The sequence below is a fragment of the Colletes gigas genome, unplaced genomic scaffold (genome assembly GCF_013123115.1).
Source record: "Colletes gigas isolate AHSC1104 unplaced genomic scaffold, ASM1312311v1 Colletes_gigas_Sc00004, whole genome shotgun sequence".
Taxonomy (NCBI): domain Eukaryota; kingdom Metazoa; phylum Arthropoda; class Insecta; order Hymenoptera; family Colletidae; genus Colletes; species Colletes gigas.
The window spans coordinates 6,150,758-6,166,599 of NW_025106633.1; the positions used below are offsets into that span (position 1 = coordinate 6,150,758).

At 38.7% G+C, this 15,842-nt stretch overlaps 1 protein-coding gene across 1 annotated transcript in view; it reads left to right on the forward strand.

Moving 5' to 3' along the window:
- Nucleotides 1–240: 240 nt before the first annotated feature.
- The window catches only part of LOC122405366 (homeobox protein orthopedia-like), a 40,568-nt gene continuing 24,966 nt past the window's right edge, over nt 241–15,842 (forward strand). Inside the window, exons 1-3 of the mRNA XM_043410050.1 lie at nt 241–388; nt 9,420–9,560; nt 10,122–10,303. Coding sequence (XP_043265985.1) covers nt 343–388; nt 9,420–9,560; nt 10,122–10,303 — 369 coding nt within the window. The 5' untranslated portion in view covers nt 241–342. The remainder of the gene's footprint in view (nt 389–9,419; nt 9,561–10,121; nt 10,304–15,842) is intronic.

The window sequence follows — 15,842 nt, forward strand, 5'->3', positions numbered from 1 at the left end:
ACGAACCACGCTCCCGACGAGGAAGACGCGACGGAGGGTGGTTCGCGTTGAAGCGAGAGATAGAGAGAGAGAGAGATAGTTTACACCCGCGCCGATCGGCGGAAGGTGGGGGAGCTCGGATATGGCAGCCAGGCAGTCCACTGTTTGCCTTGACGAGGCACACAGGCCGTTCCTCGGTTGCGTCTCGAGTATACTGTCGCGCCTAAATCCACGGTAAATCGCAGTATCCCCCAGGTGGTGTACGGTCCGGAAACCGATTCTATCGAGGGTGACATTCGCGGTGACACGCGGGTTTCCGGTACCGCGTTCTCTGTGTCGGGGTTACGCTCCCCGGGAAACGGCATGCTCAACAACATCTCTGCCGCCGGTTCCATACACGGTATTTCCGGTAAGTATCGGCCGTACGATCCGAGAACGATCGCCTCGCAAGATTTCGATCGGTGGTCGGCAACCTGTCACCAACGACGCCGCAACGACTGTATACTCTCGTTCGAAAAAGAGCCATGGAGAACAACGAACGCGATGACAGTGATAACTAACGTAGAAGGTAATTGCACCAGTAGCCGACAGTGCGACAGTAGTGAACAGTTTTTGGAAAATCGTAGAAGTTTCTGGTCACGACGGTGGTTCATTTTCACGATGTACAAGCTTGGCGGGTTGTAACGTTGCTGGGGAAAGTGCACGACGGAAAGAAACGGTAGCTTCTTCTTCTTATTCTGGTATCGTTCAACTAGTGTTCTAATAACATGCATTGCTGCCTACTTTCTTAGCGCTTTTCGCGAGCATTCGCTATTCGGAACAAAAAGTGTCTACTACTGCAACTTCTTTTAATGTGTAAATTGCTGAAACAAATTGTTTAGGAACGAATTGGATGACTTTATCGCGTTTTTGCATGATCGTAACCACCTAGATTGATAATGGTCTGTGACTTGTCCAGTGATTACGCGAATAAGTAAAGAAAATGAAGTTGTTTCTTTCTGAGACGAGAGCCTTAACCTGTCCACTACTGGTGCTTTTGTCTTGAACAGAATTTAGCTTTATATTTACATCTAGTATTTATATATCTTGCTTATAGAAGTGATGTTTGACTCTAGCTGCGATTAATCCGCTTGCAAATGACCTAATACAGAGTTAAATATCCAGATACCAATATAGTCATCAAGTATAACGAAGAAAGATTGCTATCAGTTTTAATTCAGGAATAATCCTTTTAATAAACCTTTATGTTTGCTGTTACTTTCCTAATTTTAACTTTGCTAATGCGTTATGAAATACTACCGGACCCACGAATTTTGCTAGAAGGTTATTGTTTACTAAATGTAACCCACGATCAAAAAAGGTTGCCGACCGCTGATTTAGATGATCTCTAATTCCCTTCCGTTCGAAGCTGTTTCTTATCAAAATGTGTTCAACCGAAGTAATTAATACTAAATTTCTATATATCCTCCTTCGCTGTTCTATTGTGATTTGCATAAAAGGGATGTGTGAGTCTGAAGATCGTTGAGTTTTTAATCTAACACTAATGAAGGAATGTCCATGGACGTTATTGTAATCAATGGTTAATCGTGATTATAGTTGTGCCCTATTTAGTGAAAGATGTTCTGATTTTGATCAAATCTTCAAAAACTTTGAATAAACCACAAGTCAAGTATCCAATCGTCACTATTGTTGTGCCTTATTCACAGAAAAATGAACTAATTTTTATTTGATATGGGTTTGAAAAGCGATTGTTGGTAGACGTCCTAGGTTGTCGGATAAGAAAGTTTCAGAACAAATTTGTTCAGATACTTCTTAACTGTTCTTACCGCAATTTGTACAAGGGAAATGTCTGTAACAATTCACTGTTTGCTGAAGATCATTAAATTTTTAATCGAGTACGAATAGGGGATGTTGATAGCGACGGACGTTCTTGTGCGTCGATCGAGATAGCCGGAGTATTTTCAAAATCTTCGATCCTTAAAATTAACGACACTATAACATTTTTTAGAACCTAATTTGTTTTCTATTGGAAGTTTCTCTTAATACCTAGGGCTGCACAACTCTAATTAAGGATCGAAAAGTACAAATCAAGCATGTAGTTATCAGTTGTGATTATAATCGTGGAATATTCCTGGAAAAATATTCTATTCTTTATTTTATACGAGCTTGAAAATCGAGTATTGGAAGCTTTTCTGTGATGATCGAAGAAGCTGTTATAAATTAAATCTGAATTTGAAATACTAATAAAGTTTTAAAAATGGACCAGTCAAATATTCAATGGCTAATCATAGTTACAATTATACATTATTGGCCGAAAATCATTGTATTCATTGCACACGAACTTGGACAACAGAAATTGAATCCGAATTTTAAATGAAAGTCGAATATTGTGCAATTAGTCATGGTTATAACTGTATAATATTCACATATAAATGTTTAGTTATTTAATGGGCACATACTTTGAAATAGAACGTTGTGAAACGTAATGTTCTACTGATGAAGAAAATTAAATTCGACTGGATCCGAATTCGTATATCTTTTGCCCTTCCTATGATACAACACTGATATATTTAAGCGATAGTCGTCACTCGAATTGTTTACTAGTCGCCGAAACACGTCGAGGTTTTGATTAGATTTGAACGTGGATAGTAGAGGTGATAGACGTTTTTCATTGTTGATCGATGGAGTTTGGTGCTAGAGATTGATGCTGGATTTGTACAGTCCTCTCTGTTTTGTTATTTCTACAATATTCCACTCAAATATATAAATATTGCTCGTCGTTCCGACTATTCACTTTTTGAGAAAACAACCCGTGTCTTTTTATCAAACACCGTCCAAATGTGTGTAAGGGCAAAGTTCCAGAAGATCGAGAAATATATTTTTTATTTGGTGAAAATATTAAATGATTTACACAAACATTGAACGTTCGTTTTGTAGCGACGGTAAACGATAAAGTTGATTAGAGACAAGCACTTACTTCTGTTAACGATTAGAATAATTATTGTTACATTTGACAGATCGTACCTTTGAAAAGTCACGTAATTGGGGCTGTGTTGGTTTTGTAAAATTTGTTGCACTTGTCGATTCTTAAATTCGTCAGTTAACGCGATCATAAATGGCTAATTAAGTTTCTTAAACAAGAAACGTAATTGCAGCTTGGCAGAAGGTAACTATTTACTTGGACTACTCGCGATTTACATCAAAATTGAAAATTTGTCGTCGCTAAATATTCAGAAGCGACGATTATTTTACGTTTCACGCGCAAAAATCTTCTTTCGCGAACATTTCAAGAGTAACGTAACCCGAAGCTGCTGAAAGTGCGCAAATAACGCGGTAATCTGTGTTTAAAATGTTGTTAATTATGAAAGAACAATTTATGTAATACCGACATAAAAATTTGTTAAAACGTACACGACTGTCGCTTTTGCTAGCGACATTCTAATTCGTGGTTATATTTCATGGTTAAGCAATTATATTTACGAAACATTTTCAGCTTGTTATGTTATGCGTCAAATTATTAACCATGCACAATATAAATATTAAAATAAAATATTTATTACATTATTTAGTTTTGTCACAAAATTTCAAGTTGTACGCGAACCGTCGGCGCGCGTTCTGCCGTGTTTAAGAAATAATTTCAACATTCATAATTTGATAATTCTTTTCAAGAAACAAATAACTTACGAAATGGTAATTAAAGTTTAATTTTAATCGTTGTGCTGGATATGTGGTGTTCGAAATGTTTACAGAAAGTATTCAACTACCGAATTTGAATGATACTTAAAAATGAATATATTTTATTAATATTTTACCGATCAAACAGTCGCCAATGACTTCGATTTCAAAAGGTGCACAGAATTCCTATCTACTTACGGTTAAAAATTTTACGGAAATCATATGCTATGCGTATCAAGCATGAATATTTGTTTAGTTTTCCAGTGGAAGTCGAATGCTCGCGAAACAAAAAGGGAAAAGTTTGTACAAAAGAAAAAAGTTTGCACCGATAACACGTGGTGTCGAGACCGTCCGCTTCTCTCTCGCTCAAGGAAACCGCTTCTCGAGTTTGATGACCTTAATTACCTCAACACTGATTACATTAGGCGAGAAGTTAAGGAACGATTTAGAGTTGGGATGTTGCCAGTGGTGGAAACTGAGCGTAGCGCGACGCACGGAGCCGATTAAAGGACCGATTAACCCTCGATTTTTATGGATTTCGAATTCTCTACCCTTCAAATATTCTTAAATTTTTAATACAATTTCCAACTTCTTTTTTAATTAAAAATATGAGTAAATGATTAGAGCTGCCCAAAAATATTCACCCAGTCCCGACACTCGCGATGGCTCTTTTCGTATCTTCGAGTCAACGAAACATAGATTACGATAATTGTTGCAAATGCGCGGCTCTCGACGAAGTAACACCGACGGCGATCGGAGTAATTTCATTACGCGGACTAATTGCATTTGGTGCAACGTCGATGCACTGACAACATCGTGGGACAATGCACCGATCGGACTCGCAACGCGAATGAACGCGTCCGTCACGGCGTTTCCGAATCGTAATGTGATTTATGATTTTATTAATCAGACGTTTTCGAGCGGGCGGCCCCGTCAATCATGAACTTTTTAAACGCCCGTCAATGCATACCGTGAGTGTCGTTATTAAAATCATTTTCGTCGGCGCGACATTAAACTAGGGCTGCGGTCATTCGAATAATTCAATATTCGACTATTTTACAGGTATTCGGATACTATTATTAGAACGGGTGTTTAAGATTTCGAATATCGAATGGGGCAAACTGTTTTAAATTAGTATTTTTTCAAGAACCTGTAACCTTTAGAAATCTTTCAATTTCTCGTAAAATTATACGAAGGCAATTTTAACATCTCATGCTTGTAGAAAATAAAAATAATGAAATGTTAGTTTAACTAATCTACTATAACTGTTTCTGGTCTCCAAGCTATAATATCCTGAGGATTTCACCAAAAATTTTATAAAATGCAATTGATACAGAAATCGATTCTTTTATGTCTAAACGAACCTCCAAATCTGTCGAAATGAAAATGATCGCAATTAATTTTAAATAATATTTATTCAAAGACTTGAACGACACAATTTAAAAACGTTCTTAAAGTTTGCAGTAGGATCGAAAGAAGGACAAAGAAAATAATCGGCGACGTTACGTGCCCCGTGCAGCCTCGGTCCTTATCATTTTAATTCGATTAAAGGATCCGATAATCCGATCAGCCGGAATAGGATTAAACAATCATTCTCTGGGCTAATAAGGGGCAAAACACCGCGAAACAAACACAGAAGAGACCGCGGCGGTAATCCTTACGCGAGCAGAACGGCGTGCTCGCATTGTTTATAAATGTTCCGTCGAACGCCGTGCAATTAAGCGAATTAAATTCCCGCGCGCGCTCGGCATTTTTATTTTAAATTCGAGAACATCAACGCGGATACGTTGCATGTTTGCGCGTAGTGAACCTCAAAGGACAAATAGTTGGCTGTTAGTCGCGTTCTTCAAATAAAATTCGCATTTTCCCCGACAGATTGATTTCAATCGAGACGAATTAAATTACACGGATCGCGGCGTTGCTCGCGCAGCGACAATTCAATTTCCCGCATTCCTATTATATATATCTTTTTTTTTTTCGTCCGGAGTTTTGCAGTCACGGGTTAAAAGTTATTGTAAAATTTATGGAAGAATCTAATATTCACTCGCGGCCGTCTCTGTCCGATTTACGCGTCTGGCCGAGCGTTTCCTCCGTCGAGCAGAAACAAAAACACGCAACGAAGAGATCAAAGGAACCTACCGAATTTCGGACGAGAGCGAGGATGCTCATAAATACCGGGTCTCCCCGGTAAAATCGAAATAAAATCATCAAGAGCCATAAAAGTAAAACGGAAATAAAGACCAGTCATAAAGTTCATTCATACGGAGCCTCCATTGAGTAAACTTGCCCGCTGCACGGTGGTCGGGGACCGCACAGTGGCGTTTTCTTTAAAGAAAGGTCGACCCGAACGTCAAGTCTCGATGCTCTCAACGATCCTTTTATTTCGTTAATTAATTTAACTTCCAGTCCACGTCATCCATTATTCACCGATCAATTACGACGTGTTATCGCGATCAGTCGGCTTTCGAAGCTTCATCGGCTTTCCTATCGTATACTTCCACCGATCTTTTCCCCATCGAATGCTATTGTTCGCCAACTTGAAAATAACTACGCTCGAAATAGCATCGGATAAAAGATTTTATTTATATTATAACGAACGCATTGAATTTTCGAAGCGAAAAATTCGATTTCGGACGAGGCTTAATCAAGAATGAAAGTAATCTAAACACGTGACGCTCTTAAATTGTTAATATCAATTCTGTTGGTTCTCTCGGGGAATGTTTCGAAAGCCTAATTTATTAAGTGACAGCTACGAATAAAACGTATGATAGTCCTCCACGAGAAAACGAGCACGCACAATTAAGTTTACTAAACTGTTTGTATACAACAGGGGACTCTTTGTTTTCCATAATGGGAGATTAACGAGTCAATGTTGCGTCAATTTCTTGAGCAACCAATTATATGAATTCTTGGAAGGAGCTCCATCACACGTTGCAAGTCACATGTGATTTGTGCGTGTCGATGCACAGTCACATTTCAGCCAAATACATGTCATACATTTCTTGAGCAAACAACTTTCTAACGGACGAACACGTAGGATATTGCATGGTCCGTTTCGCTGATTTAAATCTACCGAATTTCTATTCATGGAGCGTCTAAAAAACGTTTCTTTATTCAACACCAATTGTCTGTATGAAAATACTTAGGCGACGTGTACAAGGAGGCTGCTAGCTAATTCGACAAAAATGCCTGGAACATTTGAATGATTGAAAAACTTTATGACGTGACATCTCCAGACTTGCATTTGGGCCAAAGGTAGCCATTTCGTGCACTTCCTGTGAAGTTAACTGCACATAATTGGAATATAAAAATGACTGTAACTCGACAGCCGCGTGAAATCTGACACACCTTTATATTCTTTCTTGACATTGAGAGATGCTCCAAATAAAAAAATAGCAACTCTCAACTCGAAAAAAGGTGCTCACGGATCTAAAACAACAGAGAAGCTTGGATACAAGCTCGTATTTAACGTTTCTACTAGCTTTGGACTAATCTAAAACAACTACTGTAAATTGTAGCAGAAAAGCATTACATCTATTAATTAATACAGTTAAATTGCATTTAATAAAACCTAAATCTTATTAATTGGCTCATTTAATACATTTATTTTTATATTAAACGAATATAATAAATAAATGAGGTTGGAGTTTCAAAAAATAATACACTGATACAACAGGAAATAAAGTATATTCGTACACGTCGAAAAATGATGAAGTTGTCACATTGTTAGCACGCAGATGTTGTCGTATGCGGACTGAAAGATAAACTAGAAATTAATCAACTTCATAACGGAACCAAATAGACACTGACAGATGGCCACTAGCTTTTTAGTTTTCTCTATAATATATTATAGATATTTCTGCTCTTACTACCTACTTATCAGAGACAGGCAAAATTTTATTCGAACAACAGATGACAAACAATAACAATTTATTCGATCGATTCATGAATTTCTATTTTTATTTAACGAATAACGAATAAACATTCTCGTTTATCTTGTACTTTTCATTAGAAGCTTTTATTAATACCAATATATAACTCCCTAACATATAACTAACGAGACATTTTTCCATAAAATTAGCAATCGAAAGTGTGCTAAATGAGTCAGTCATTCATGGTTATTTCTTCTAGAATAATATTTTGATTTCCTTGATACGTATTCTTTCTTTGTACATATTTTAAAGAGTCTAAAAACATGTCGAAGAATATCGTCAAATATGGAAACATGTTTAAAAGAGTAAAAATGAAATGAAATTTAATTGATTGCATATTCGAACCATATTAATAACGCACGCTATAGTAAAAGTATTGTAACATTTGCCTGTCTCTGACAATTTTGTTTTTAAAGCTTTGAACTCCGAAAGATCTACGAACCATAGTTTGGGAAACACTGACTTAAACGGACGACAACAATTTACATAAACACACAGCGTGTGTTCCAGTCGATATTCATGAAATATACAAATTGCATTAACGCTTGCAAGCGCAGGTCGAAATATCGGACCGATAAAAATGGACGGATTTTGCATTCGTGTTTGCATAACTTATAGCAGAAGTCAACGTGCGTTCGGTCTGCTAGGAAATATGCGACTGAAAATTGTGTAACTATTTCCGGGACAATCGGCCGCCATTGAAATTCCAGACTGTAAACGTTATTATGCATGTGTGGTTGCATTAAACATTTTGGAAACGCCAGGAAATGTATCACAGTTAATGGGGCGGATTATAAAATATCGATGCAAAACTGCCGAGTTCGGTAGTCGTATTTATGAAACCAATAAAATTTCTTGCTGTTAATATATTATCGTTCCAACGTGTTTTAACTGCATAACGCTTGACGCATGGCTCAAAACCTAATTAACAGCGTCCGAGAAATCGGTTGTCCATGGAAATCGTTACGATTCTTATATCAAATTCGTGGTCCATCGATTCCTTCGAACATAATTTTTAGTTCACCAACAATCCTCCATCAATCTTTTGCGTATTTTAAACTTTGTTTTTAACGTTTTTGGGGAAGTACGGTTAGTCTCATGCGCGAACAATGAATGGTCAAAGCTGGCAAGGTTCACCTCGTCGATGCAGTTCCAGGAATTGGTGGGGAACGACTCCGCGAACGATATCGAGGGAAAGAGTGGCGAACGTTAGCGAGGGACAATCGTAATGTCACGAGCTCGTTACAAGACGAGTCTAATTTCGTCCTGTCAGTTTGCTCGTTCCATTAATATTTTGGCGCACGATCGTAAAAAGGTTCGCCACCCCTGTCCTAGACCGTCTCCAGGCCTGGAACTAGTTTACCCGGTTGCGTAAGCGTGTTCGACGACGCGCGATGGCCGCCGCGATCACAGCCACGGATACACGGGGCCCGTGGTCGTTCAGGCGTGTTTCAGCGGTGCCTCCCACACGCTCGAGAAATTTTCAACGACCACCGTGGCCAAGCAACGCGTGTGTTCGTGCCTGCAACGAGACGGGCCCCGTTCGTGCGTGTGTTTGCTCACCTAGAAGCCGGAGGCCGGTGACGATTCTCGCACCTTCGTGCTAAGTGGTCCGCGCCCCCCTCGCCGACGGTCGGCCAGCTTCTGCTCCTATACAAATTTAAACTACATAGAGCAGCGAAAGGGAGCGAGCAAGACCCGAGGGGGAGGAGGGGGGGGGGGGGCGGAGACGGAATTTTTAAAAAATAAAAAAGAAACGAAAAAGCGAGAAAGACAGAAGGAAGAGGAAACTGTAATGGCTCGTATTTTTTTCTTCGCGTTTCGCGTTCGCAGGAACGAAGGATCTTCATGCGCAGGACCTGAAGAGGCACGAGAAGTTGGACGGCGTGCTGGGAGTGAATTTGGGGACCGGGTTGTCCGCCAGCGGTGGCCTCACGATTCATCAAGAATTAATCATGACCATGCCTGGCGCTGGTAAGCGTTTTACCGTGTTCATATTTTCCCGCGTCTTTTTTTCTCCGTTCCGCAATCGCCATTGTCGGGACGAATTTCGAAATTTCCGCCGGTGCTGGATTTGATTCGAGAACTATGGTACAACGATAGCGGGAATACAAATTTGGTAAATTTGAATAAAAAGAAAGTTTATTATTTCAATATACTAAGTATTTTTTTTGTAATGCAAACGAAGGTTTAAAGCTTGTATCAAAATGTATTTCATCTCTTCAAAGTTCTACCATGTTTTTCAATTTCTTCTAGTTCGCACGAAAATAAGAAGTTGCGTTAACCAATTACGATTAGTTTTTTGCTACAGCGTCGGAGTATTATTAATAAAGTAAATCGCGTGAAAAAATTTGTGCTGCGTCTTCATAAGTATACTAGTTAGGGGGAATATTTTCAGTTTGATATGTAGCGTACTTTTCTGCAAGAAAATTCTAAATATTGCCCGTTTCCGATTCGAGACACGAGGAAAGCCCCTTAATTAGACAAATGGATTCCGTGAAACGGAGGATTAAAGATTCACCACTCGCGTTCCAGGAAACGCAACGGGGCTCGGACCAGGCGATGACAAGCCTGTAAAGCAGAAACGACATCGGACAAGGTTCACGCCAGGCCAATTAAACGAGCTCGAGAGGTGTTTCAATAGAACGCACTACCCAGACATTTTTCTCAGGGAGGAGATCGCTGTGAAAATCGGTCTCACAGAAAGTCGAGTTCAGGTAAGTGTCGTCAAAGAAATTTGTACTCTAGAATCAGCTTTCTAAATCTTTTTGTAGACGTTAAACTAACAATTTCAATTTGACTTTCCATATACTATACACAATACATAAAACAACCCTTAATGAAACGGAACTAAACAAATCTTCTATGGCGTCGATTCACTTTTGTGACACTCCACGCTTTTAGAATAAAAAATTTTAATCTTTTGATTTCATCTACTCGTGATTCTTCATAGGAAACAATCTTTTTATTTGCAGCTTTAAAAAGTGGTTTTTTTTTATAGACCATCTATAGGCCAAGAAACAAATTCTTCAGTGAGTTTGAAAAACTTGAATTCGTGCAATGGGGGATTAATAAACGTAACTAGATGCTCCCGCGAGTGTCTCGAAATCAATTTCACCGGCCTACCGTGGCTTTTCGGATTAAAGCGAAACTTGGAGTAGCACTAAGCCGTCACCCTACGGGGTCTCGAATTTTGGTGGACTCCAGTTTGCTACGAGGTAACCGCAAAACTTTCCGGAATCTTTCCCCACCTCTGCCAACGTCGCGTATTCAAAGATCGTCGTCGGATGACCGTACAATGTCCTTTAATTCGCGAAATAATTATAGAAATTCATACAGTTCGATTCTACAGGGACCAAAGATAGCTTTGATCACCTTGTCCATTAAAATTCTTAACGAAAAGTCAAGTAGGGCCAAAGTCGAGAAATCGGAGCAAAACATTTTGGCTAACGTTTCAATAATATTAAATTAAGAGTAAAATCATTAGTATTAATGAATCAAATAGATACAATTCTGTTAGTATTACAGTATATTGATTCTTTATTACTATGATATCAACTAAATCGTGTGTATAGTCTTGAATATTAATAGAAATAACTGGTTACTTGAATGCAATACTGTGACGCTATTTTAAAGAATATTAAACTCGTCCTTTTCCCCAGAGAAATCTATAAATGTTTGCGATTTAAAATTTCTTCATTTGTTTCGTTAATCAGGTTACTATATATGAACCTAAAATCGAGTCGTGGTAGATATTACGTATATCGCTGTTAAATATTGAATTATCGCACTTTCTCTATCGTAGACATTGAAATCTATGAATCTTTGCTTGTGAACGATGGAGAATACCCAGACAACGCCGAATATATTTTCTAAAGTTCCTCGACCTTTCGTCCAACGAGTAAATACCAATTTAGTCAAATGAATAATTTATTTCAGTCGCATTTAATATCCTCTCGCGCTTAGTAAAAACTGTTGTTCGCCCCGCGGAGAGATACGGAATTCGGTGGAAGGGAAATATAATACGAATTCGTTAATTTTCTAATTGCAACACGATAACAGAGGAATCGAGAATCGCGTCTTTTGGCGTCGAATCCAGGAATGATCGACGTTCCGAACGTTGTTAAAGATGAAAAGTTGGCCGCGCTTTAAAGTGGAAATTGATAAAGCCGATACTCGGTCTTAGCCGACGGGTTGGTTCGCGCGTTCCCCTCAGCCGTCAGCCGGAGCTTTTTTAAGTCTCCGGGGCACGTCTAGAAAAACGAAGCTAATAGAAATTCATGAAAATTTTATTCGCAACTTGGAAGCGTCAGTCAAGCCAGGCGTCGCGTTGCATATCAAACAGTTTCGCTCGTCTTCTTCCCCGTGTCGACACACACGTGCAGCCGCCATATGCTTCAAGCTTTTACAGAATCTCGTATGCTAATTATGCGAAAATTCACCGACTTTTCCAACGTGTGCCAATCTCGTCTAATATTTACCGATTTAATCGACTGAAACTGGTATTGTTGGGTCACCTATTATGAAAATGGACCGAGTCGTATATAGTTTTTTAAATAAAACAAATTTATTTATTTGTGAAATTATTTTATGATCACTGCTTTCTAATTATTTTGTATTCCTTCTCTGTTTTACACGCTTGAACAGCTTTAAAATATTATGACTTGGTGAAATGTGAATTCCTTTGCAAGTTACTTTGAAGTAAATAATGGAGATATTGTAAGCTGTATAATAATTTTCAAGAAACGAACAGAAATTACGATGCATCACGTTTTTCTTAATTACTAAATTTTATAATATAAACTAAAATTTTATCGCAAGAGTAAATCATTTTGCTTTAGAATAAAAGATCTGAAACGGTAGTGACGGTGAAGCGAGCACAAAACAAATTTTCGGTAATTATCATCCGAGATTAAAAGCGAAACTAATTTCTCCTCGCAATTCTAGAAATTGTAGGTTACGCTGAGAGAATACAGCAAACTGGAAGTGACGACACTACCTAGTAACTAGAAACGACGTCACTAAATTTAATTCTTCGAATATTTTCGCTCGTTTTATACTTGATCTGGCATAATTCTTCTGTTCTCATCTGATTTCAAACATCGATTTATCCTGAAACGAATCCTCGTTCGGAAACATTTCACTCTAGATTTTCAATTTATTTCTTCGCGCGGACTCGCCCCTTTCTTCGCTGTCCCGCCGCTTCAAATATCCCCGGTATATCCCACGGATACATTAGATTCCCAGATGTAGACACAATTTCTATTAAATCCACAGACAGATCGCGTGGAAATCCGTCGAGCGAATTTTTATCGCCCGATAAAGTTTCCACGCTCTCCAAACGATCAAAGTTTCATCCCTCTCGTTTGGAGTCCATTCTATCACATGAATTATTATTTCCTCGACGGTAACCCGCGAAACGTCTTTGATCGTTTCTGTATCGAACGCTCAACAGCTTTTCAACGTGACTTTTACAGAGCTAAGAGTCTGGTAAAAAAAATTCGTAGAATCGCGATTATTAACGCGTTGCCGCCTTGAGAAGTTTTGAACCGCGTTTCCTGCATCTTATCTTTCTCGTTACTTTGGAAAAAATTGTAAACATACAGTAGAATTCCGATTATACGGCACTCGGTTGTGTGTATTAAAAATCAAAACCGAATTTTTAAGAAAAATCGACAGGAGGTATATGGAAAAATTTTCGAATCATTCTAAAAAAATTATTTTCAGTTGGAAGGGTCAATTACAATCATTTTTGGTGAATAGACGTACCCCCGAAATGCTACACAGTTTCGAGAAAAAAATTCCCTACCGAAAATACAATGTCTGACCATATATTGATTCATTCCCCTGAAATTTCATGCGAATGTTTAAAAAATCATAACTTCTGAACGGATTGGAGAATTTTAATGTTTCAAAAGGCAAACGACGCGTAATTTGGCGAAGAATTTTTAGAAATTTTAAGAACGTTCGAAAGATTGGTCCTTATCTCCGAAAAGTGAGAAACCCCCCATAAAAGTGGTTCAATTCCTTGTTTTTAAAACTCATAGTTTTGCCAAAAAATGGATTTGTGAACCAGTCGGTATCTTATTTTTCTCAACAAGTCCCATAACTATTAGAAGAGACTTTATTTATTTCTGGAACTGTGACATCGACCCACTTAAATCCATGTGAATAGGATTTTTATACAATGATTAGATTCGCGAACAATATTCGAATAACTCATCTCCAATAGAAATGTCACACCGGAACAGTTTGAGGATCATCTGGGAATACTTTTAGTCCAGCAACTTCTTCAAATTGTTTATTATTTCGTATTGGATCAAATTCTTCTTTTTCATCCATTTCTATTTCGGTTTCGCTCGATGACAACGATGAAAGCAAACACGTTGCACACACTCTACGTCAAATAGTGTCAGAATTTTCACTTCTATCATCTCCGTGTCCAGCAATTTCTGATAGAGTGTCTTCTAGAAACATTCGCCCCTTTAGAAACTCTTCCGCTATTCGAAGGATTTTTATATAAATATTATAAATAAGATTTCTATGATTTAGACATGGGAAAGCACTTACGAGCGAGGCAAACGTGTTGCAGAGGTGTTATTTTCGACCTGTCGATGTATGGTCATCTCAACAAAAGTGTCCTTGTCGAAAGGGTGAAATCCTCCCTCAAAATACAGTATTTACTCCAACGCAAACTATTGCAAATTATTAATAATATTGAAAAGGTGTGAATAAATTTCACTGTGCAAACGAATTGATAAGAAATTGTATTTCTAGTACAAAACTCGATACGAACTTATGGAGCGACCTAGTATATACAACCATCAAAATCATCTTTGTAGATGGTTGTCGCAACCCCTAAACATAATAATTCGTATCCTACCTTAACTATTTCTCATATTTTCGCACATCAAGTGCATTCTGTAGTGTTTCGAAAATTCAAATTTCCTATTAATGCATAAATATCGCAGTCTATTCGTTATAGCGTTTTTAAAGAAAGCTTGATTCATCTACAACGTTTTCTGAATGTATTTTAAGATCGATACGTTAAAAATTGACGTAAATATACCTCGTTCGACGCCGATGCGTTAATATACCGTAAGCAACGAAGAATTTCTCAAACATCGAGTACTCGAACTTTCCAAATAAAAAATGTACTATTCGGTGGAAAGAACCGATGGTGAGCGATGCGTCCCCCCGCCCTGGTCGCGTCCCTCCCAGTTCTCAGTGAAACACAGAGTGAATGCACGACGCGGCTGAACCACGTGTGCGCGCGGCATCGTCTGAAACAAGCAAGCGGGGGTGGCACTGCCCTCCTGAAAATATTCAGCAACGGGAGTCCGCCATGGCGAGTCAAGAAATCTTTGATAGCGACGCTCGATACTATAGCGACGCTGGGCGCCGGCGCCTTTCCCTAGCAGCCCCATTGGTGCCTGACTCCCTCTCCACGCGAGAGCCCGCCGCCGGGTTTCCTTGGAAACGCTTCGTTCGCTCTGATGTCTACCCTCGCCCACGGAAAACCTCTTTCAATTAGGCAACCAGCCACCCCGAGCACCGACCGACCGGGATCTCTCTTTCTCCTTTCTCCGCGTCGCGACGCCCGTTCGAAACGCAGGGCTACCTGCGTCGAAGGGACTGGCTTTACTCGATTCCCTACTCGCGCCCAAGATCTCTTTCCACCGGATAAGCGGTTCCCTTTGTTTCTTAACACATTGCCGCACCATCCTGTACATTTGCGTTAATCTTTAACGTATCGATCTTAAAATAAATCTAGAAAACACTATAAATGGGTCAAGTTCGTACAAGCACCGTAATAGATGTTTCACGGATCGAAGCAAACGTACATTCTTTCAATTTTTTTTTATTTTCTGATTTTTGACAGCTACGTAGAAATTATAGCGATAAGGTAGACATTCGAGTCATGGTGTTTTTCTTCAGAGTCCTCTTGAAATCTTGCTCGTGGATTTAAGGGAGTTGATGTCACAGTTACAGAAATAAAATGTTCACTCGAGGCTAATTTTCAAGGGTGATGTAGAATCTCCAGTGTTTGTGTTAACATGAAAATAAAACATTTTGCGAAGAGAAATCTATGTTTATTCCATGATTATTCTATGTTTTAGCAAAAGTAGTTTTACAGTGTACATATTGTGCTTGGAGATAAACAATATATAATATAGAAACATGCATAAAATGAAATAAAGTTAATATCGAGACTTTAATTATAAATTGTAAATTTGATTTTTGAATGAGAAAATT